This window comes from Neovison vison, chromosome 7 (genome assembly GCF_020171115.1).
Source record: "Neovison vison isolate M4711 chromosome 7, ASM_NN_V1, whole genome shotgun sequence".
Taxonomy (NCBI): Eukaryota; Metazoa; Chordata; class Mammalia; order Carnivora; family Mustelidae; genus Neogale; species Neogale vison.
The window spans coordinates 161,210,351-161,234,326 of record NC_058097.1 but is presented as its reverse complement, the minus strand read 5'-3'; the positions used below and the strand labels follow the sequence as shown (position 1 = coordinate 161,234,326).

Genomic DNA, 23,976 nt, shown 5'->3' with positions numbered 1-23,976 from the left:
TCAGGATGACAACAGAGTGGCCCAGAGCCGGAGGCCTGGCAAAATGTCTCTCAAAAACATGTGCCCAGATGCCATGGGGTTTAGCAAGCGAGGTCCACCCTGGCCGCGGGAGGATAGGGGCGGGTTACGTTTTTCTGTTCACAGTTTGCAAGAGGACAGGCTTCTGAATCCCGATTCTTTCCCTTTAATTTCCAAGTTGATCTCACTCTATCCAGAGGCAGACCTGACTCCACACAGAAGACATGTTCACGCGGTGCCATGTCCACTGCCTCTCTGCAGGGACGAGCAAGACCAGCGAGTGTGATGGGCGAGAGGGGAGAGCTTCATCTCCCCCGTTTCTTTTCCTCCTTGGGCAGAGGAGTCTTTGGAAGCTTTCTTGCTTTGATGGGATTTTGGTGTCAAGATGTACACGGATGTTTTTGTCCCAGCAGTCAGGGGACGAGAAGACAAATCCTTAGTTACCCGTATCCGTCCCTTTCTAAAACCTTCATGCCAGAATGGGGTTCTTGACGACCTATGAGTAACAAAATCCTGCCTCCTTCCACTGAAAAATCACAGTAGCCTGGGCCTTCAATTTTTGTCTAAACAAGGGTGGAAGGACTGTGGAGACAGTCTAGACAGATGTGGAGACCTGAAAAGACAAAGTGGGCCTCAAAATGTCCAATGTATAGACATCAAATTCCCACACTCTGCTACCTCACTCAAATTTCTAAGGATGTGTAAAACAAGCTCATGATTGTGACATACCCTGAGAATGAGGTGTTTCAATTCATCATCTGACAGAAAAGTTGGTTTGTAGTTTGCTTCTGTATATGGGTTGGTGGCACCTTAGGGAAGAAAAAAAAAAAAAAAAGTTTGTACACTTTCTACTCAGGGAATGGCTCCTTCCACTAAGCCTCTGACCTTCCAGATGTGGCCTAGTCCCTACCACCTGGGACTTGATGTTCTCTTCTTTTTCCTTAACGGACACAGCATTAGATCAGGCTTTGGAAAGAACCCGCTGAAAAGACAAAACTGTTGCCCAGGGGAACCTAACAGGCTTATTCTGGTCACCGTAGGGGAGCCAAGAGGTAATAGACATAAGTAAAAATCTGCTTCAAAGAGAGAAGGCAGCCTTGGAAGCCAACTGACAGCAGCTCCTGGGAAGATTCCCTCCTCCCAGGATTGATGTTAAATGCGTTGTCTAGAGCTCCCTCAGATGACCACACTGAGCCTTCCTGGGAACGTCCAGTCAGCCAGGCCCCAAGTAAATAAATATACTGTAGAAGGCATTTAATGGGAGAGCTGCCTCATCGCGGGGCGGTAAACGAGCTTAGCAACCCAGAGAAATGCATTGCTTCAGTGAATACAACTCTGGCTCCTCAGGCTGAAAGGGGACGAGATGCTTAAAAGGCCATCCATCTGGCATCGTAGAGGGAACTCGAACAGGCATCGTATAGTAACAGAGAAAAATGCCCGCAGCAAATGACCTGGAATCTGAAAAAATGGTTAGAACAGTGAGGAAATAAAATGGAAAAGATCAGTTACAATTCCCAGTACCACGGTGAAGGAGGTTGACAGAATGTGTCTGTGACTTTCATATCAACAAACGAGGCACACACTGCGCCCCACCCCTGCTTTTGACAGAACTCTAGATTTGTCCTTCGTTTCCTTCCAATTTAATGAAAATTAGCTTATACTAACTTAACCTCTAGAACTTTCCCTAATAGGAATGTTTAGATGACATGCTCACAGCATAGGACACGATGCTGCCATGTTCATAAAAACACAATTCTTTTGCCACGCAGGTCAGAGGTCTGACTGAGCACCCACTTTCCAATTTCCTCCAAAGGTCCAAGACGGGCCACAGAACCTGCCAGGCCCAGCACTCACTGAAGGGCCTGCGACACTACAGATTTCTCCGGCGGTTTGGATAAGTCCTTTCCACGTTGCTCTGCTTCTGTGTTCTCACCCACCCCATGTTCAGAGAAGAAGGAAAATACTTCCTCCCTCATAAAGAGTCTATCTGGTTTGGGAAAATTCCAGGAGCATGAAAATCTCATCAGTGTTCATCCCTGACAGTAAAATGAAACAAAAGCCATCACCCAGTGAGTCACTCTTGAAAGGAGCCAGGGTGAATCTTCCTCCTACAAAGAGCAGGAGACTTCTCAGGGTCTCCAAGGGCACCTGCATTTCTGATGGGGCTCACCGGGTGAGTGGGGCCCAGGCACCCACACGCATGGAAGGTGTGGGTCCTCTGACACGCACGGAGCCTGCTTCTCACATACACGTGTACCCCCCGGAGAGGACTGACTGCACAATCCCCCTGGACACCCACGTAAACTCAATGATCACTCCATTTAGCATCAGGTCTACAGTGGGGAAGGAGAGGCCTGTTGCTGAAGGCTCCACACTGGCAAATAATGACCATGGTCCTGGGGCCTCAGGCACACCCTAGGCCAGGGATGGAACACTGGTAGGCCAGGGCATCAGAGACAACAAAGCCCACCGTCTTACCTCGTAATGTTTTCATGTGCTGAACGGCCATCCTTAGCACAGTAAGTTTATCTAATTTCCTGGACATGGCATTGCATGTGGGCACCAAAGAAGCCAGCTCGTCAATGAAACTGTTCATTTTATCCCGACGCCGCTTTTCGATCTGACTGTGGGCTTCCCTGCACAACGACAGGAAAAAGGATTTCTAGAAAATGACGCCGAGCCTCAAGGAGACAATGACAAGTCAGTTCCCACGGTTTCTGACATTCCCCCGACAGGGCACATTTAGAATCTGCACAAGGCTTTGAACTCGACTAAAGGTACCAAAGAAGTGGCCTCACTGCCCCCCACCCCGGGGTCAGTATTAGTTGGCTGTATGCTTTCCACATACTCAGAATTAAGAAGAAATAGAACAAAAATTGTCTTCTCAGAGTAAACTGGATAGGGAATTTCTCATTACTTTTTTTTTTTTAAAAAAAGATTTTATTTATTTGTCAGAGTGAGAGAGAGAGAGAGAGAGAGAAAGAGCAGCGGGTAGAGGGAGAAGCAGACTCCTGCTGAGCAGGGAGTCCGATGTGGGACTCCATCCCAGGACTCAGGGTCATGACCTGAGCCGAAAGCAGACGCTTAACAGATTGAGCCACCTAGGCACCCGTTCTCATTTCTTTTCCTCTCAGCATCTGTCAGGTTGGATTTTAAGATGGGCATTGTGGGAAAGAGAAGGGACGTGGAGCCTGACAAGAGCAAAGCACTTAGGACAGCCACTGGGGGGTGGGGGGGTGATCCTGGAGTAACGGGTCTCAGAGGTTTGTGAGGAACCCACTGCGTGGCCTGTCAGAGCCTCACTGACTGAGTCACTAGGTAACTAGCACTGCCATCATTGGGTCAACCATGACTCCACCAAGACACAGCAGATGCTACATCTGTCCCCAAGGGCTTCCTCTGAAGAATGTCACACTCGTCCCTCCCAGGAGTGGCTGCCCGTCAAGGCAAGGGATGCTTCCCCAGGCACACATGCTCTTCCTGACTTGTTTTCAGCTGCCTTTTGTGACTGTCCCCTATGGAGGTATATCACCAGTGGAAATGTCATTTGCTGCCATAGCAACAGAGCCACCAAGAGGGACCTCCCACCAAGGCTAGGCCGTGTAGGTAAAGCTACAAATCTCGGGCCAGTCGAATTCTGCAACCCTGGATCTGTGTCAGGACAGCCTCAGAGGGCCTGGAGCCACTGGGAGGAGAGCAGACCCACGTGGATGGGGTCAGCAAGTGTGGCTGGAGGCAGGAGGGACCAAGTTCGAGAATCTACTCAAGGGCGAAGGCAGCCCCATGTCTGGCCTTGCAATGCAACACGGGCTGCTCTGAGAGGCAAGGCCCAGCCCAAGGATGGGGTCACTGAGCCAGGTCTCCTCTGAGGCCCTTGAATCAGGAAGGAGCGAGGAACCTGCTGGAGACCGCTGGAGAAGAGCTTCAGCCTGGAAAGGTTTCCTGTTACTTCTGAAGTCCCCTTTGGGTTAAATGTGATCAGACAGCCAAGAGTGAAGGCCAACTCCATGTGGAGAGGACAAGTGGAAGGCAGCCCACATCAACTCCCACCCTGAGCCCTGAAAGGATGCTTAGACCGACAGGGACCAGACACACAGAGCTGCCTCAGCTGCACTCTGGGCAGCCAGAACCAAGATGCTGACATAGACAGACAGGTCTATGCTTACCTTGCATTTTTGATCCTTCCTTGGTGCTCTGTATATTCTAACCTGGAAGGGAAGGCAGGGGGGGAAAGAAAAAAGCAAGATCAAACACAATCCCTGGGAGACTAATGGCCAATTTACACATCTCTCTCTTCTTCTCAGCTTCATTCATTTCCCTGCTTAATCCCTGTCATCTGTCTCCAACACAAGGGCTCTTGTTAGCCACCCTGGGGGCCTGGGAGTGAGCATCTTGAGCCTATTCCCCAATCAAGGACACAGGTGGGACCTGTACCAAGTAACAGAACATGTAATTATGCAAGGAAAATAGCTAACAGGATGAAGGTCATGACTAGGTTCATGGTACCTTCCGTGAGGGTCATCTTTGTCTGTGTCCATGCTCTCTCTGAAAAAACAAGAGAGAACGTGAGTATTTGTTAAGAAAGACATACAAAGCCGCTTCTTACAACATGGAAGGATTGCATTTATCCAGAAACCAAATAAGCAGAAAGTTCAGATTTCCATAGTATTGATTATCGACGCAGACTAGTCGAACACACACAGCTTGCCCTACTATGCATCTAGGACTGGTTTCCCAGATGATCAAACAAAAGTTACGTGTGGTCATCAACAGAGCTTGCTGTTAACATATTTTAGTCCCTATTTTAGAAACCGGGAATACAGAGCATTTATGGAAATTCTTAATAACTAACTATAGTATCTTATTTCCCTCATCATTCTGGATAAATGGAGTTTATTCATTTGCAAAACATACCAAGCCTCAAATATACGTGTGCATACATATATATTTGGTGGTGGGGGCGGGTGAAGTGAGGAGGGGAGACCAGAGAACCCACAAAGAAGCATTGAGCAGAGCCCTGAGGCAGCTTTTCAAAGACACAGATACACAATGTTCTGGGTCTCTGCCAGGTGGGAACCCCCGAGGCCCAAGGACCAGGGAGAGAGGAAACAAGTAGGGCTCAGGGCCATGGAGCCCTGTTTGGCCCCTGGGGGTCCTCGGGTCACAGCAGGGATCTATCTCCCTTTTATAGTCTCCAGTGATCCAGGTTTCAGGGCACCTCATGGTTTAGTGGAAAACAGATTAAAATCCTCCAAGGAAGGAGTTCCAAATCACCCTGGGGTCACCTCACACCCTTCTCCAGTGCTTAAGCTTATACCAGGAGGGAACTGCCTGGCACCTGGGCCTCTCTCTTCCATCCTGTAAGAACAGAGGGATCTGGCCCTTCAAACAATGTAGTCTCAACAGCAAAAACAACTTTTCTCAGGAGCACCAAATCGCAGCGTGGGCGTTCTAGAACAGGGATTCCCACCCAGGAGCCCTTGATTGCCTCACTGGCACAGAGTTTCTCTAGCTAGTCCTAGAGTGCAGAAGACGGGATTCAGGCCACAGGGGAAAACCGAAACTCTCCCTCCCCTTTTGTCTTGGCTTGTAGCTGATCCCTGAGGCCAGGATGATCAACTCAGGTGAAGAGAGCTCCGCCTGACCTACTGGACACAATTAGCGCATTGAAAAGTCAGGGAAAGGGATGAGGGGTGCTTAATTATAGCGTCTCCATGAATCATAGAAGATGTGTAAATGGGGTTTCCCTCCAGGAGGGAAACCTGGAGGTCTTGGGTGGGGACAAGGTCGGAAACCACAGGTTTAGATAGCAGAGGACTTAGAAGACACCAGTGACTCCAACCACCCAAGGCAAGTGGTCCTTGGAAACCATCTCCTGGCCTCCCTGTTGGGGAAGGACTGCTCCAGAAGAACCCTCTCGGGCCTCACACCCACTCTCCATCCCCTGGGCGTTGGCTTGCTCAATCATCTGGGGTCACTTACATATTAATCATAGCATCTCCTAGTGGGCATCTGACCTTCAGCCACTGTGCTCCCCAAATTCGACCTGTGAACTTCAGCAGAAAGGACATCTGCTGTGGGGGAGATACCTCCTTGGAGATGTTTCCCTCATTAAACAAAAGAAAAGCTCTTAAGTGGACAAGGGGATAAGAACCCAAGCAGTTGCCTCAACAAAACAAAACGTGCCTTTGAATGTTCTATGCAGCGGTTTATTCCCTAAGTGTTTGTACAGTAAAGGGTTGGCTACATATATGCAAATTTACTTACTCAAAAGAAAAGCCATCACGTCTAAAAAGAAACAAAAATACTATTTAATAAAACAGGTACACACTAATTTGAGTAAGGTTTCAGGACCATACCAATGTTCCTATGGTACTTTCAGAGGGGGCCTGCACTCACTCCCTCCCTCCACGAACATCATTAAGCAACTGGGGACTTCCTCAGAGAGAGCCTCAGGCAAAGTCCTCTTTGAAACCACGGAGAGTACCTCCAGATGCTTAGCTATCTTGCTCAAAGGAGCCAAGGTAGTTGGAGGAAAAAGGTGAAAGGTAGCGCTTGGCTTTAAGCCTCTACCTTTTCCCTTGATGTGGCACAGTTTGGGGAGAGAAAGGGGGATGGAGTGCCTCAGCAGGGCTGGAGGCTCCCTCCTGCTTGCAATCCAGGGAGGAAGATAAAAGCAAAAACGAAACAAAACAAAAACAAAACCCCACTGTGGGGCCACCTAAACTTGGATCTTTCATTTCCATCCCTTTCCACAAAGAGGACCCCTTCTTCCAGGAGAACAGCAGTTGGCCCCTCGATGTGCCGGGAACGGACACCAAGTTTAGCCAGAGGAAGAGGAGCCCAGGAGGCCTTACTGGTAGTCGGTAGAGCTGCCTTTCCGTTTGCGGTTACAATCCATGCCACTGGAGCCGAGGGGGCTGGAGAGCAGGTCGGTGGGGCCCGGGGACATGAAGTCACTGATTGTCGAAGAAATGTCCATTCTCTGGTCAGCCATTGGAGGTCTGGAACTGGTACAAGGAGGCACAAAGGTGATTTCTACATGCTCTTCTACCATGGTGGAGGGCCAGGGTGGGCCTGTGGAGGGTCGGGCTACTGGTCTACCACACTAACCCATCTTCCCCGGGCCAGCTGGAATAGGGACACGTGGGGATGGAGAGAGCAGCTGATATGCTTTAGAGTTAACATAGATAATGTAGGTTAACCTGTTCATATTGCCTGTTTGTTTGTTTGTTTAAGATTTTATTTGTTTATTTGAGAGAAAGCACACGCACACAGTGGGGAGTGGGGGGAGCAGCAGAGGGAGAGGGAGAAGCAGGTTCCCATGGGGCTCAATCCCAGCACCCTGGGATCAAGACCTGAGCTGAAGGCAGATGCTTAACTGACCGAGCCACCCAGGCACCCCCTGCTCATATTTCTGATGAAGACCCAAAGTTCAGAGCAACTGGGTAGCTTCTCCTGGGTCCCCATCCCAGGGCATGCAAGAATAATTCCAGAACCCAAGGCTCGAGGACTTAGAGCCCAGTGGTCCTCCCATGGAGAAGACCAGATATTCTCTGACAGTTATAATTTTATTTTCTTCCAGTCCATAAAATAAATAGGATTTACTGGTTATCTTTGTGTTTTTGTTACAACTTCTGTAAAAGTCCCAGAAAAGCAGAAAATATCCTTTCTCAGACCATGAGTCCCTCTCGGGAGTCAGGAAAATATGGTCCCTGTCTAGCATGGGGCCATGCAAAGTCTGTCTTGTCTTCCCTGACTAGCCTTTGTGCCCAGCATCCCCTGCCAGGAAAACCTGCATAGAGGACATAAGGACATTGTAGACCAACTGGCAAAACATTTCAAGAATTCGCATTTTATAAGCGTGGAGTCAGCTGGCCCAAAAAAGAGACTGCCAAGTACCTTGCAAGGGACTTCGACTCCAAATCAAGTGGAAGAGAGCCACGCTCTGCCCACGGACGGGGTCCCAGGTCCACACCACGTGACCGGGGCTGTCACTCCCTCTCTCTGGGCTCAAGTTCCTTCATCTGCAAAGCAAGAAGGGGACTGTGATCTCCGCTCTCTGATTACAGTTCCGCCCACAGACGAGTGCACTAGGGTCAGGTGTGGGCCAAGTTTTCCCTTTCACAGCCACTGCTAGAGGGAGCATCTCAGTGCTCTAACTCCAGGCACTAGAGCTATTATCGCTCAGTCTAAATGTCTAAAAGCAGGACAAAAGGGAACACACGTGGTAGGTCTTGGTACATTCTGGAACACTGTGCTGCCAAAGAGCTCCGATAATTTATATTCCCAACAAGAGCTCTTATCAATCTGAAGGAAAGGACAAAACCCCATTGGTTTTTACTTGCATTTTTAAATGATTACGGATGCTGTCCCTATGTTTATAGGCATTGCTCTGGTTTCCTTTGTGCCCACTCATGTCCTGTTTTTCTACCACATTTTCTTCAGTATGGATGGGCCTCCTAACTCATGTTCACCTGCGCACCTGAACCTGGGGGGAGAAAAGCACACAGTGAACTCGCTGCTCTCACTTGCCATCCACAACCTCGCACACCTCCAACACCAGCGCCGCCCGGTGATCCTCGACCCCCTGCTCGCTTTATTCCCCTCTCCATGACCAAGAACACCACACCCTCTCTCTTCTCCTCAAGCCCCCAACAGCTCTCCATCCCAACTCTCAGCAGACACTTGGCTTTCTACTCCACTGAGAAAAGGGAGCACAACCACCAGCCCTCCTAGCTGCTGCTGGTAGGAATTCTGCTCCTCCAACAGGTGGGGACGCCATTGTCTCACTCCTGAAGACCATCACCCTGGAATTCTGTCCCTGCCACTCATCCAGGACGGTCCACTCTCCCCACCCTGCTGGATCACCCTTGTCTGGATACAAACAACTCATTTTGGGGGGAAAGATCACATGTATTTTTGAACTCCATTCCCTTCTGGTCAGTACCCCCATTTCTCTGTTTCCAATTCTTTTCCTCTTACTCAGGATAAGCCAACTCAAATCAGGCTTTTGTCCTCATCATTCCAATAGAACAGCCCCCATTATGCTCCCCAGGGAGCTCCTCAGTGCTAAATCCAGTGGCTGATTCTCCATTCCCTCCCTACTTGCCCCATCCGGACACCTGGTAGAGCTGATCTGTCCCTCTTGTCTCTTGGCTTTGGAGAGGCAACCCTCTCATTGACCCCTTCTATCATGGTGGCCACCCTTTCCACACCGGCCTCTTTTGCAGGCTCGTCCCCCTCCCTCACCTCTACATCAGAGTCCTGAAGGTGTTTTCAGACCTTCTCTATCTACAGCCACTCCCTAAGAGATTGGTCTAGCTTCACTGCCCCCAGTAGGATCAAGGCTCGGAAAACTCCCCTACTTTTACCTCCAGCCTGGACCACTCCTGAATGCCAAACCTAGAGGACCACTTCCCTGGGGTCTCCCTTTGAGTATGCAACAAAGACCTCCAACTAAATCAATCCAAATCCCTGGTTGTCCCCAAGCCAAGCCCCTTAGTGATGCTCACGTCAATGACTGGAACTTCTGAATGCTCAGGCCCCAATACTAGAAGTCATCCTGACTCCTTGCTTCCTTTTACAACCTGCAGCCAATTCGTCAGAAGATCCCACCAGCTCAACATTTACAAAGACATCCAAGTTTAACCACTGCTCTCCTTTCTCCTTCCTATTTCTTCTCCAACGTTGCTTCCGCAGTGTAGTGATACTCTCTGAATATTGTATGCTGCAACCCTCCATCCCTGCTTCACTTTTTCCCATGGCCCCTGATCCATAATCGACTTATTTACTAGCCTTCTGTCCATTAGACTATGAGCATCAGAAGAGCAGGGATTGAGTTTAGTTCACTGCACCGTAGTAGCTGAGAACGCTTTCTAGCATATGGTAAGTACTCAATAAATAGGTGTTGAATGAGTAAGTTTGTACATTAGGAATAGTCATTCCTTGTTTGTCACAGATGTCATCAATATCCACCCCCTTTTTGCCTTTTAACTTGGCTTACAGTATTTATATGTGATACTAAAAGTGACAGATTTTTTTTAAAAAGCCCTTTTTTCACCCCAAAATAGAAATATCCTAATATTTTTATAGTTTTATTTATATAGCTCTTAACCCATTTGGAAATTACTTTTGGTATACTACCTAAGGTTGGAGACTTCTTTCCCTCCAGTGGACAGAGAACCGTGCCAACATCGTTCACTAGGCCAGACATTCTGTTACCAGTCAGTTGAAATGCCACCTTTATTGATTGTTATCTATTTTTGGACTTCCTATTCTGTTCCTTTGATCTAGTTACTTCCAATCCAGTACCACACTATCTGTCACTGTGGCCTCATAATACATTCTACTACTAGGTAGAACAAACCCTCGTCCTCTTGGGACTTTTCACTTTCAGGAATTTCCTGGTAATTCCAATTTATCCTTTGAGAAGCATTTAATTACATCAAAGGCATGGATGGGTGGCTGTTAGAAGTTATAATGACAGACATGAAGAGAAGCAGATGAGGGAGGAGCACAGAGCCCTCCCCTCGGGGTCTTGGTGAGCCTCTGGGCCACCTGACAGACATGGGGAGCCACCTCTGGCCCCCACTCCCTCTTTTTGACCAGCTAGACTGTTGCACAAGGTGGACTGTCCCAACTTTTGGGCTGTGGGGAGAAACCACACTTCCTGAAAGAAGTACTATGGGGGCTGCCAGTGATAGCAGGTGGGGCTGGGGGTGTGATTTTATTACCTGAAGTTAGAGTTCTTGAAGCTCAGATCCACCTTGGGAGGAGCAAGGGACCACTGGACTGATGGGTCACCTCAAAGCGATTTTCATGGTTTGTCGTTTCCTTTCAGGCACTCAACATCTTCTAGAAACCTACAGTGGGGCCCACAAGAAAAGAAAACCCACACAGGTCACTTGGGGGTAGGCACACGGCACAATCTCCTGTTAGCTAAGGGAGAGGCTCAGTGGGGAGAGGCTTGCCAGCCCAGCTCGTTTAGGACAAACAAGTCTTTTGAAATGATTAAACATGGATTCCTGGATGTGGTCTTAAGAGAAACAAGATAATTGGACTTTTCATTTCTCCTACTGGGCCAGGCAATAAAATTATAGTGAGTGTGCCTCGCGTCGGGCTCCATTCTGACTGTGTTACGGAGATTCACTTACTGAGGCCCGAAAATAATTCTGAGGTAGATACTCTGTTTTTTTTTTCACTGGATGAGAAGACAAAGACGAGAGAAACTCAAGGATGACACTCGGCAAGGTCACATGGTGAGAGGACACAGGGGCTCCAGAAGCCACATCAAAGTCAAGCAGAGCCACAGGCTCTCCCATGTGAGCCGCTGCCCAAAGGCGGACAAGCAGCCCCGGAAAACAGGCCTCTGAGAAGCGTTAAGCCGGAACACGCGTGCGCAGGGCCCGTCTCTAAGACTGCTGCAGGCACAGTAAGGCGCTTGGAGATGGTGTCCGGGACGCTCAAGCACAGGGCGGGCACCCAGAGTGAAGGGGAGTCAGTGGTGAGAAGGCGCTTGAGTTAAAATGGCCTGTGGCCCTGCCTTCTCCTGCTGGCAGGACAGGGGTCTCTGCCCGGCTCCAGGCTTCACGGGAGGCTGCGCCCACCACCCTTCTACTCCGCCCTGGCTCTGCCTTGAGAGGGCGAGACTCAGGCTGTGAAAGGGCCTTTCCTGACCTTCCTGATACAAAGCAAAACTAGTGGGGTTGCCCCTTCCGCTGGCTCCTTCTTGCGGCCCTTGGACTACCTGGGGCTTGATCATTACAGAGGTCTTCGCATCCGTGTCCAGGACCACGGCTGCTCTCGTCCTCCCAGCTTACTCCTCTGTGCAGTCCGATGCACACACCCTCGCTGTCTGACTCTGGGAGCCAGTCTGGACACGTGCAAAATCATGACGGGATCTTGGACTTCCATTCCCCAAGCCCACACCCCACACAGACACCAAGTCCCCAGGGCAGTGCTGCCCGAGCGCTTACCATATGTCCTTCCACCTTGGTCTGCCTCCCCACGCAGGTCCCACGCTCTTCTCCAGCCCCAGACCAGCTATCCAGAACCCACGTGGGTGCCCTCTCCTTCCCTCACCCCACCACCCCTCTAACGGAGGGATCTAGCCACCCCGCTCTGTCCCCTGGCCACTGCCACCATCCAGGCTGCTCTCCCCCAAGACTCGCCCCTCCACACTCCAGTCACAGACAGGACACCCCCTTGTTTAAAACACTTCCGTGGCTTTACTGCTCTGCCCTGAGCCTTCCAGCAGCGCCCTGCCAGGCAACATCAAACCTCCACAGGTGCGCCTGCTCGCCTTGCGTCCTGTCCCGTCTTGCCCTGCTCTGCACATCCTGTGCTGAAAGCGCTAGGCCACCGGAGTACTTAAGTTCTCTAGAGCACGTGGCCACAACTGTGCCCACGGTGCTTTGCAGGTGTGGCTCCCTTGACCCACCAGTCACCTGGTGAACTGCTTTCCTTTCAAGTGCTTTCAGGTGGCATCTCCTCAGAGAAGCCTTTTGAGCCTTCTCCTTACACCTGTGGCCCTTCCGCCCCATGATCTCATTATTAGGGGGCTCCCGGGATCACACCTCACTCACTGTCCCCCCGGCTTCTCTGAAACTTGGACAAAGCTTCTCGGTACCAAACTCCATATGAAATTTCTTATTTGGACCAATTGTTCCAATACTCAAATTTACTTTATAGAAATAATGAATGTTAGCATAAACTTCGGCACTATATCTTGCAAAATAAAAATCAGAAGGCCTTGCCTGGCTTCAAGCCCCCTGCTCGTGGGGAGTCTGCTCTCCCTTTTCCCCTCCCCCGACTCTCCCTCTCACTCTTGCTCTCTCTCAAATAAATAAGTAAAATCTTAAAAAAAAAAAAAATCAGAAGTCCTTTCTTACATGCTTGGACCAAGTAAGGAAGCTGAATCAGCTGTGACAAGTATTTCTGGAAATAGAGATTTCAATGTAAGACAATGAATGAAACAGGTGGGAAAAAAAAACCACCTCTGTGCTATTTCCAAAAGAGAACTGAGCCCAGGGAAGGGGCTCCAAGACACCACAGGTAACTGGGAGAGGGGTCCTTGCCAGGGGGAGCTTAGGGCCAGCTCTGGTGCTGCCATCCAGGTGACACACAGTGAAGACACTCGTGGGAGAGCCTGGCCTGTGGTCTTGGAATCGGGGGCCACAAGTGTACCCACTTCTGAACTAGAGGCTCCCTGGATGTCAGAGGAAGCAAGGCACGAAGAGACTTGTGCAGTGTGCTTGGGGAGGGCTTGGTGGTCCCCTTGGTTCCCCCTCAGTCCCCTCATTCTCCGTGGAACTCAAGAAGAAGAGTCTCCGGGGCTTCACACAGAGGAGCACGGGGGCTAGAAGAGAAGTCCCAGCCCCGCTGCCCCCGCAGACACACCTTGGCAGCTGAGGAGGGTGAGGATGTCACCCTCACCGGCATTGTGCGGCACCCAAAACAGACACAGCTGCCCCTCTGAGCAGAGCGGGGTGAGGCTGAGCAGCCCTTGAGAAACCCCCACGTGTGCTCTACAGGACGATGACCACGTTGAAGCCCACCGATCGCAGACCGGTGTCTCTCTCTGCTGTCCCTCCTCCCTGACCCGGCACCCCAAAATGCTAGAGGAAGCGGAGGGAGCGTGTAGACTGCATTACGGTTCACATGGTTAGCTGCCCCTCCCTACAAGGACAGTCTGCAGGACAACGCCCCCAGTCAGGCTATGAGACTAGCTTAGATTGACGAATATGAGCGGAAGGGACAGCCTTGACTTCTGAACAGAACTTTTCCCCCGAGGTCCTTGGTGCCGAGACTGGCAACTTCTGGATAGAGACTCCTCCGTTGGACGAGGTCCCGGATGGAGAGAACAGCACGAGGAAGAAAGAAACCTTTGCTCCTATCGCCCACTGAGATGGTGATGGTGTGTGTTCTAGGGTGACTGACTCTTCTGTCTGCCTCAGACCTTCCCACTGGAAGTCCCATCTCCCAGAAAACCCCTTTGTCCCTGACAAACCAGGACAGTTGGTCACCTAGGTCCTCCAGTCGTATCTATCCTTCATCCTAAGCTGACCGACACGGAGAGGAGGGAAGAAGCACAGGTGGGATGAAGGAGACGCAGTTGGAGCAGAGCCCCTGTTCTGGGAGGAGGGAAAGGGGACAGAGGTGTTCACGCTGGACTCACTTTAGCTTCACGATAACCTATCCCTTGATGGTGGTCTTCACCCCAACTTCCCAGGTAAGGGCCAAGGAGGCAAAGCTATCTTGCTCCAGATGACCCGGCTAACCGGTGGGGACTGCAACCCAAGTGCATCTGGCCCTGGGCGGGTTCTTCTGACTACCGCACCACTGCCAGTCCTGCCCCCAAGACCACCCTACACAGTAAAATATAACACCCCCCAAAATGAGCCTACCCGGGGCATGCGGGGAAAGAAGAAAAAATAATCCTAGTTCAGGAGAGCCAAAGAACCTGAACCAACATGTTGTCCCTGGGCTTCCTGGCAGGCGGGGCGGAGAAGGAAATGTACAGCCCTCACACTCGCTGGTAAGCATATCCGATCAGTTTGCGGGGACAGACTGAGCAGGCAGGGCAGTCGGTCGGGGAGGCTCTCTTAACGGGACCTGAGGAAACCAGCCCTACAAAAGAACAGAGCACTTCCCCTTTTAAAATGGGACCTCAGTGAAAAGCTGTCCCCCTCTTTCCCCTACCTTCAGGTGTGACAGCTTGTGAAGCCCCGGGATGTCACGGGGGCAGTGGCTTTTGATGTTGTGGCTCCATAAAGGGGCACGGCTTGGAAAATATGGAGGCTTGAGTGGGCACCCCGATGACCCTGTCTCCTAGCTGTCTGCTTACTGATCTGCTTCCCCCCAATAAGGGGCTCCTGTGTGGCCATCACTGCATCCCACGACCTTCACGGGCTGGCCCTGGGCACAGATGTGTTCAGGAAGTACTTTCCCTCCCTGGCCTTGAGAGCCACGGCAGGTGGCCCTTGGCCCCCTCCTCCACATTCTCTGCTTTGTGCTGCTGGTGCCCAGCTCCGGGTTTACTGAGGGAATGGGTGAGGAGACGCTCTGGTCTGTTCAGGCAGTGGTGGTCTCTGAGCAGAGCCAAGAGGCTAGAGGGGGCTCCGTATCCTCTGCAAGAACACCTTTGCCCTCCATGGTCACACTGACAGCCTGTGGAGGGGGTTCAGCTGCCTTGCTTTGCAGCAGATGCACCTAGAGAATGTTCTCCCAGAGAGACCAGGTGCCCCACACCTAAGGTAACTAACTAGTGTTTGCGTTGGGATCACTGAACAAGCGTTTCTCTAGCCCCCAGGGCACTGGGGACAGAGGGAGGAATCCATAGTCCTAATGTTCAAGATTCCCTCAACCTAGTTGAACAGACAGGGTCTAGATCAAGACGTGACAGCGTGCTCACTGTGCTAGGAAGGGCCACGCTTACGGTGGCTCTGAGCAGCACGCTGCCCAAGTCCAGGATGTGCCCCTGCTCTCACTAAGTGGACGAGATTTGTGGCGCCATTCTGACAAATTACCAGCAGGTGGCAGTCAAGTGTCTCGAGAAAGGAGGGCCCTTCTTGGGGGTGAAGCATAGGTAAGGTACAGGAGCAGAGTGAAGGAGAAAATACTCAGCTTATTGATTAGCAGGTGTGTGCGTGGTGAGGATAAGGGGAGGAGAAAGAACGAGGGAGGCGGAGAGGCTTGAATCAGGTACTGCAGATGTCTCCCTGGCAGACTGGGTGGTGGGAAGTCTGTTCTGAGCCAGGGAGAGAAGCGTTGGGAGTGGCTGGCAGGGGTCCGGGGAGCCCTATTTGTGGTCCTTGTGTCCCCAGTCCTCCCGGCAGCTGGAGACGCTTGGGACTCCCAAAACCAAACACAAAACAAGGAGGCTGCATTTGGAAGCACACGGGTTGGAGGGCCAGCTCAGAGGGTCTCACAGGAGCAGGATTTGTAAATCCTGCGGTATTTCATGAATGAAAACAAGTTCTTGCAGAAAAGATCTCCAATAGCATTGATGGAGGAGAATCTACAGAATTCCAGTCTCCGGGGGCTCCTGAGGGCTGTTAAAGGGATTCAGGGATGTCACTAAGAGTCACAGCACGGAGCATGCACCTAGTCCAGCACAGTGCTTAGTAAATGTTTGTTGAATGAATGTAAAAGAGACACCATCTTGGACCTTTGCCAAGTCTATCACTGAAGTACAGGAAGGAGAACCTTTCTTCTTCTATTTTAATATACAGAAAAAGAGAGCCTGGCCCTAAAGACGGGGGAGGAACACTGTCCACCAAAAAACTTATTGCTTGAAGTTGAAGAAAGTTCTGGAAAACATCTGCATCTTGTTCTAAAGGAAACAAAAGGATGCGCTGCTGTTATTTCATAGTCACCTGCAAGATTCTGGTGTGAGGGAGAGCAGAGTCAAGATGGGGAGGCTTCGACAGTGCTCTGAGTCTCAGGTAAGGGCTGCAGATGGAGGCAAGCTGGGACAGGTGGCAGGGCTAGACCCAAGGAAGGCTGAGACTCAGAAGAAAAGGGATACATGCCTTTTCTGGGAATGGGGGCAAGGCTGAAAGACAGCCTTGCCTGGGAAGAAGATGGAGCGGGTGTTTATCCTGAGCCGGTGGACCCGGCCTGTGAGGCCCACAGTGCCACCTCAAGCAGGAGTTGGGGAAGGGCTGCAGTTCTCCCCCTGGAAAGGGGCATGCAGGGTGTGGACAAAAGGGCAAGATGATGGGCACATGAAAAGGGAGGACAGGGCAGTGGTCACGGCAGGGCCTCTGGAACCACACATTCCAGGTTCAAATCCCAGTTCTGCCACCAGGAGGTATGTGTCCTGGGCCAGTTCCCTGTCCACTGGGAGCTGCAGTTTCTCACCTGTAAGAGGAGGAGGAGGCCTCCTCACAGGCTAAATGAGCTCCATCTCTGAAAAACACTAAGAATGCTCGTCACGTTCACTGTGCTTATTGAGATGGATGACCTCAAGCTGGTGTGAAAAGGAAGGGTAGAAGGCCATGGAAAGGTTGGCTTTGATGTCAAAGAAAGCAAACTCAGAAGAGAGATTTTGAAATAAAGGAGCTCAGACATGCTAAGAGCAGACAGAGGATGCGGCTTGGCAGCAGAGTGCTGGCTGTGGACATAAAGGAACTTAACATTGAGGCGATCCAGGACAGTGGGCTGGGGGACCGTGAGGGAGCCCACGGAGAGGGGCTGGGGAAAGGCCGGAGAGAGGGATCTGGGAGTGGAGTGGGGAGGGGAGGCTGGAGAACAGCCCAGAGACCAGCATTTTGCAGCAGGAAGCACTGAGGACTCATAACAGTTGGAAAGCTGAGCGGTATTTCAGGAGTCCAACCCTTTCGTTTTACTTGAATGAAACCAAAATACAGAGAAATAGCTCCTCCTACAGAAAGCTGGGAATAGGATCATGAGAAACTGAAGTCAGTGGGTGATAAGAACAGAATTTTGAAGCTGCCCAGGAAGGTGAGATGAGAAAGCACAGGACAGCGATTTCCCTACAGAGATGGGCACCACAGCTGACAGCTGCTGCCCAGGGCGGGGCTGCCTTGGGGGCTCTGGGGTGAAACAGTGACACCCCAGAGGTGTTGGGGGACAGGGAGGTCGATGTCCCCCTTACGGCCCTCCTACCACAGATTGCGCTGACAGGAATGGAGGCCTCAGATGGCTACCACGGGCCCAAGGTTCTAAAGCAATCCATGCAAGGCAATTTCCTGAGTGCCCACATATGCCAAGTCGTTGGTACAGGGAAAGAGCTGAGAATCTGAGCAAACTGCATGCGGCAGTCAAATTTCCATCAGAGACAGTGTGTACGAATGAAGACACTGTTAGTGTGTGGGCCCACAATCATTCATTAGTCTTTCAACAAATATTTGCCGAGAGCATCCAAGTGCCAGGCACCGTTCTCTGCAAAAGGACTGCGGGTGAAGACACAGAGATCCTTGTCCTCATCCGGTGTACATTCTGGTGAGGAAGGCGCGCAAAAGAAGCGAATAAGTAAATGACGCTGGGAGGTGGTGAGCACTGGGGAGAGAGGTCCGAGTCGGGGCAAGAGGAGCTCGGGAGATGGAGGTGGTCAGGATCTGAGGAGTGAGGAGCGGAGGGAGGAGCACTCCAGCCCAGGAAGAGCCGGCACAGAGGCAGAGAGGGAGCTTAGGAGAATCAGGGGACCAGCCCTGGACCAGGGCGGGCACAGACCCCAGGGTGCCTGGGAACCTCCGGGGAGGGCCTTGGCTTTGACTCTCAGTGGAATGAGGGGTGGTGGTAGGCTCCCACCTGGGGTTAAGCCTGGCTGTAGGGTTGAGAAGAGATCGTGCCGAGGGGGACCTGTATGTGCAGGCCCCATGTGTGTGCAAATGCACACGTGGAGTGTGCACACCTGCCTGGTGTGAGCTTGGACACGCATGCTTAAGAGCATGCACGTCAGTGCGTGTGACTTGCTGTCAATTCCTAGTGTATTCCGGAGGAACAGCTAACTGGACTTCTGGATTTTTTCTGGCATGAGGGGCAATAGCCAGTCCACGAACGTCACAAAGGCCCCCGAACTCTGGGGCCCACGGGGTGTGGAGGTCCAACCTGACTCCACTTGCCAGGCCACATGCCCTGTGTGATAGCTAGAGGGAGAGGGGCCTCCTGCTGACCACCTAGCGGCCAGGAGCTGTTGGTCAGGGGACTGCTAAGTGAGAGGCACCCGAAACGTCTTGGTCACAGCACAGACTACACGGCTGAGCGCTGTGCTCGCACCGCCCGCCCATCTGGAGTGGAGACTACTTCTGTGACTGTCAGTCATGCTGAAGATGGTGCCAGCCTGCTAGGGGCTGATGTGGTCTTCAACTACGACCTTTCAGGAAAGGCATTATTATCAACATTGAGAATAAGACGGCACCGAGGCTCAGAGAGGCTCATCCACTTGTCTGAGATCACACAGACAGGAGGGGGAACAGGGACCCAACCCCAATGTGCCCAGCTCTAGAGCTGAGCAGCTACACATGCTTTGTGTCTTTAGGGACTCTGCAGAGAAAAGCAAAAGGTCTGTCCCAAGGGGGAGGTGTAGGGCGGGGCCAGCGAGTACCCCTCCCACCTCCCTCCTACAACGCCAGGATGTCAAAAAACACAGAGCCAGGACGGGAATTGACCACAGTGCTGGGGGAATGGCTGGTGTGTTGAATAGAGGGTCCTTTCCATTTTGACTCCCAACAACTGGAAACCTTTCTCAAATGTACTTGCCATCTTGGCGGGCACAGTTTGAGGAAGACAATTTCATCTTGTGATGAAGCTCAAGGCCTTCCTCCCCGTCCCCAGAGCTCAGATGTTGTTCTGAGCATGTCCTGACCCCAGGAATGACCCTGCAAGTTCCTCTTTTAGCTCAAACGGAATCAACTTGTTTTCCTTCATTCCAACGTGAGGAATAAAACAATTATTTCAGTGATTTCAGTTTCATTTTTCTGAGCTTTGGTTACAGCAAGGGAGTGGTACATGTCCAAGGATCTGAAAAAGCAGGAGTTCTGGAGGTACTGTTTTTGAGAAAATATTCAGTGCAAAAGCTGAAGCCACACATTGGGCTTGGATTTTGTGCCAGTCAGTGCTGTTTCATGTAGTTTTCAAAGAAGTAACAATTCTCAGAGACTTAAGTAAATTGCCTGAATTTCTTAGGTCATGAGTAAGAAAGCCAGGATTCAAACAGATTCAAACCCCGGTCAGTGACAGGGGAAGGACAGTTATCTTTTCTTAACTAAACAAAACAAGACAAAACCTCTTATGAATCACTAAAAACAAACACCTCAGTGGAAAAATGAAAGAATAGGAAAAGGTAATTCACTAAATTCGCACAATTAATTCATGCAGGCAGAGGCCATAAAACAACATGGTAAAGGGCAAGGAGGCTGGCTGGTTCTCCTTTCTCTAAAAATCTACACACGGATGTTTAAAAAAAATGTATGTTCAGGTGGGTGTGGTAAAACAAAACAAAAACCCAGAAATGGCAAAGACAAAGAAAGATGATGAAAACCATGTTTCAAACTCTTTAAAAAGAGTACATATTTTCCAGAAGGGATAGGGCAAATATCAAAACACCTTATTTCTCTGACAAAGGATGTTATTAAAAATTCTGACTTCCATTACATATTCTTACATAAAAGAACATTTTAAGAGAAATGAAACCATTTTTTAAATTTAATTTTTATTTTTTATTAAAGTTCCCCACTCCCCCAGGGCCTAGTTTAAAGCCTCATAAAGTTCTACAAGGCTGTTGGAAAAATATCTGTCCCCAGGTTCTCCTCTCTATTCCCCCGCCCATTTCCAGAGGCAACCAATTACGGAAAGTACATCCACATTTCTGAACAGCAGCTTACAGCACCACCCAAGGACACTGCAGTCTCAACCAGGATCTATTCACGTCTCACCATGGAAGAGGAAAATGCCCCTCTCTTCCATTTTATCTGTCGCTATAGGCACAAAGAGGAACCTACTCTCCCATTCAGCCAACAAAGTTACATAATTATTTGGGGTAGATGAATACTCGGCTTTTATATTTACTACGATCACACAAGTCCTAGGCTCAGTGGAGGCATGTAGGATATTCTGACCCCTTTCCTTTGTTGCATACGTCTCTGGTTCTCTTTGGTGTTAGTCCTTTCTAAAATTAAAATATATATACATATATATGTATATATATTTAACCAATCTTCCTACATTTGTCTAAGTCTCCTTTCAGCTTGTTCAAAGAACCCATTTCTTCTCATTTCAGGTCATTCTAAGGTTTCTCCAGCTAATTTATGAGCTTATACACACACCGGCCTGGGTACATACATACTTCTTCTCTCATACTTTCAAAGATTCAATACAAATATTTTTAACATTTTTTCACCCTCTTGAAATTTGTAAATAATATAACCTACTAGCACTTATAATTTCAAAAACAATCAACACGGTACCCTAACTATAATACAAAGAAGAAAGGAAACATTAGTTAAAATCAGATACTACACACAGAGTCAAAATGCAGATGTTGGGCATAGCTACCTTAGAAGACATGATGAAAGATGTAAGGAGGTGCTTGGACCTATTTATAAGAACAGATAAACCTCAGATGCTTGGTAGTTTTGTTCCTAGAAAATTCAGTGTATATTAAAAACATGCAAAAATTACGCATGTTTATGTTTAAAGTGGAGTCAGATTCCAGGCTCAGATACTTGTAAACATGAATGTCAATGAACTTTAGGAGGTTGTGTAGCAAGTTGGACAATCCTTTGTTCTCCATCAGTTACCCCTGGCAAATCTGCTTCTCCTGGGGTAGCCCTGTCCTGCATCCCCTTGACAGCCAAATCGCCCTATACATTCCCAAGATGTCCTATAGGGGGCGCTACGTACCCATTCTGAACCAGTAGCTGGTTCAGCTCCTCTCTTTCCTAACAAAGAGAAGGGGCAAAGAGAGGTAAAGATCTTTACCCAAAGCCATATAGGAAACTAGCAGTAGTCAGGACTAGATAAGGAGAAGGGGCAGACAAGGGAGGAAAAAGGAAATTATTCTAATATTCCTATTTATGAATTGCTGGACATCATGCCAGATGCCTTTTGTTAGGCTCCCATGGTATCTCACCATATCCTCTAACCTGAGGGATTAGTTCTATTACCATCCCTAATTTTCAGATACGACACCACATTTCAGGGAGGTTAGGTCCTTGCTCAGGGCCCCATTTTTGGTAACAATGGAACTCGATTTTCTCCAGTTCTTTTTCTATTGCTTTAAGCTGCTCTCCCTCCAGGTCTCTGGGCCTTGATCTTGGGGACCAAGTCCCTCACTTTGCTACTTCCATCTTTAGGAACTAGTAACTGGGCTGCAGGCTGTCTGAGAAGCAAAGAGCAAAAAGAAAGATGGTTCAATCCCAGCTTCTCAGCCCTTCAGTTTCAGCCAGTATATGGCCTGGGCCCAGGGGTTCCTGAGCACAGGAAGCAGACTCTTGATGAGGTTGTAGATGCCTGCAGGAGCCCAGCCTGACCTGCCAGAGGTCAGGCCAGGACAACCGTGACTGCAGGAACTTTTCCTGCCCCAGAAGGCCCCAGCTCCACAGGCGGTTCCACACTCCACAAGATGGCAGGCAGCCAAGGAGCTGGAGCTCACACCACAAATACAGGAAAGGCCAGACAGTGAGCGAGGGCTTGGTCACCAAACCTCGCAGTGTCAGGTATGGGGAGCACTCCAGAACAGTCACTACAGCTTCATGGTATGTCTGCCTCCTTTTAATTAGCCTCCAGATCATCCCTCTGAGAAGACAGTGTTATTCCCACCACCCAGAAGAGGAAACCAAGACCACAAGTGACCGGCAGCTCATTACACAGCTGGCCAGGGGCAAGGCCAGCCCTCCAGTGCGGGCCAGACCGGCCCAGACCCCCTCCCTCTCCTGTACCTTTAAAAACCCTTCCTGATTGAAGCGTTTCAGAAAAATGTGTCTTTGGGACTTACTATCCAGCTTTGGTGGGCAGGTTCCTCTGCCCCATAACTGCTGGAATCGTCCTGTGACTGAACAGCGGATCAGGTGCTTGAAGAGGGGCCTGTCTGATGGTCTTTAGGCACCTTTCTCCCTCCACTTTTTGGCCACAAAACCATGACTAAGCACTTTCAACAAGGAACCCACTGCTTCAGACTTCACGTTCAGGAAAAGAAAATATACACAGCCCCTATTTGTCACCTTGATCTAAATGTACCCCACAGGGGGCCTGGCAGAGCTCGGATGGACCCATTTGCTGATGACCACGCACGGGCCTCTGCCCCGCCGTCTGTTGTGTGCAAACAATCTTTGAGCACGTTTTACAGAAAAGGGTTCAACTCGGGCTCCGGTCAAATGATTTCCTGCAAAATAAGTCCAAGTAGGGCCAGCCCCAGGTTCGTGCACCGCCAGCTTACTGTGAGTGCTCAGGGTGTGGAACAGAACAGCCCACTGGGGCCAGACCGCCCGGGTCCCCATCTCTGCCCTGCTGCTTCCTAGTGTAGCTCTGGACAAGAGCTGACCTCTGTTCCTCAGTTTCTCCGTGAGTGAAATGAGGATGTTGGCAGTACCCAGCTCCCAGAGTGGTTGTGGGTGGTAATAGTGACATTCGTGAGAGATGAAAATGGAGCCTGACACAAGGTGAGGCTCAGGCGGCCTATTCCCAAAATGAACGTTGACTGTCCTGTCACGGAAAGAACAGCTGAGGGCCCCGGAGAACAGGCACCCTGCGAGGGAGACAAAGGGGCCAGGGAAGAGGGTCCATGAGCACTACTTCCAACCTTCGAAAGTGGAACCATGCCACGCCCGCAGACCTTTGTTCTGGATTGCTGCAAAGGGCTGACCTAGGTCAACGAGGAAACAGAGCCAAGAGGCAGATTTGGATTAGAATAAAGAAGGATTTTCCCACAGGCAGACATATCCACAAAGAGGGAGAAGGATGCCTGGTTCTGTGGGCTCCTGAGGGCGCTAGGGGCCTGGCTGCCTGTCATGACCCTGCACATGGGGTTTTCCTGCACAGCAGAGTGGCCAGGGACAGTGACCCCGGATGCCCCTTTGTACGGGACCATTCTATCACTCTGATAAGAAGTAAGTAAGTGGTGATAGCCAGGGAGAGGCCCATCAGCCCGAAGGAAGGAGGAGGGACTTCGGACTGTCTTAATGTACACAACCTTCAGGACTTTCACTTCTTGTCTCAGAACCCATTGGGCGGGGAGGCTGGCCTGGGTGTCCTTGGTGTCTGGGGCTGAGCCACACACAGGAGGAGATGCCGGGACACGGGGAGATGGCCAGGAGCAGGGAACAAGAGAGGAAGGGGCCCATCTGCTCCCTGAACACTGATTAGAGAAGTATCCTCTATCATGAAATATTATCAACTTTATAAACTACAAAAACAGAAAATATTTTTAAAAGTAGACTACACTTTGTCAGTGAAAAATTATCAGACTGTATACAAACTATGACAAGAAAA

At 50.2% G+C, this 23,976-nt stretch overlaps 1 protein-coding gene across 6 annotated transcripts in view; it reads right to left on the bottom strand.

The window, feature by feature from the left end:
- The window catches only part of ARNTL (aryl hydrocarbon receptor nuclear translocator like), a 66,514-nt gene that overhangs the window by 21,904 nt on the left and 20,634 nt on the right, over window positions 1-23,976 (bottom strand). For 2 of the 6 annotated variants that reach the window (XM_044258865.1, XM_044258864.1), the window contains exons 2-8: window positions 10,755-10,883; window positions 7,921-8,045; window positions 6,876-7,028; window positions 4,525-4,563; window positions 4,185-4,226; window positions 2,497-2,654; window positions 748-827 (exon numbers count right to left, since the gene is read on the bottom strand). In XM_044258865.1, coding sequence (XP_044114800.1) covers window positions 748-827; window positions 2,497-2,654; window positions 4,185-4,226; window positions 4,525-4,563; window positions 6,876-7,015 — 459 coding nt within the window. In that variant the 5' untranslated portion in view covers window positions 7,016-7,028; window positions 7,921-8,045; window positions 10,755-10,883. Of the gene's footprint in view, window positions 1-747; window positions 828-2,496; window positions 2,655-4,184; window positions 4,227-4,524; window positions 6,834-6,875; window positions 7,029-7,920; window positions 8,046-10,754; window positions 10,884-23,976 lie in introns of those variants that run through there. The other 4 variants (XM_044258868.1, XM_044258869.1, XM_044258867.1 and 1 more) reach the window with 3 other exon arrangements.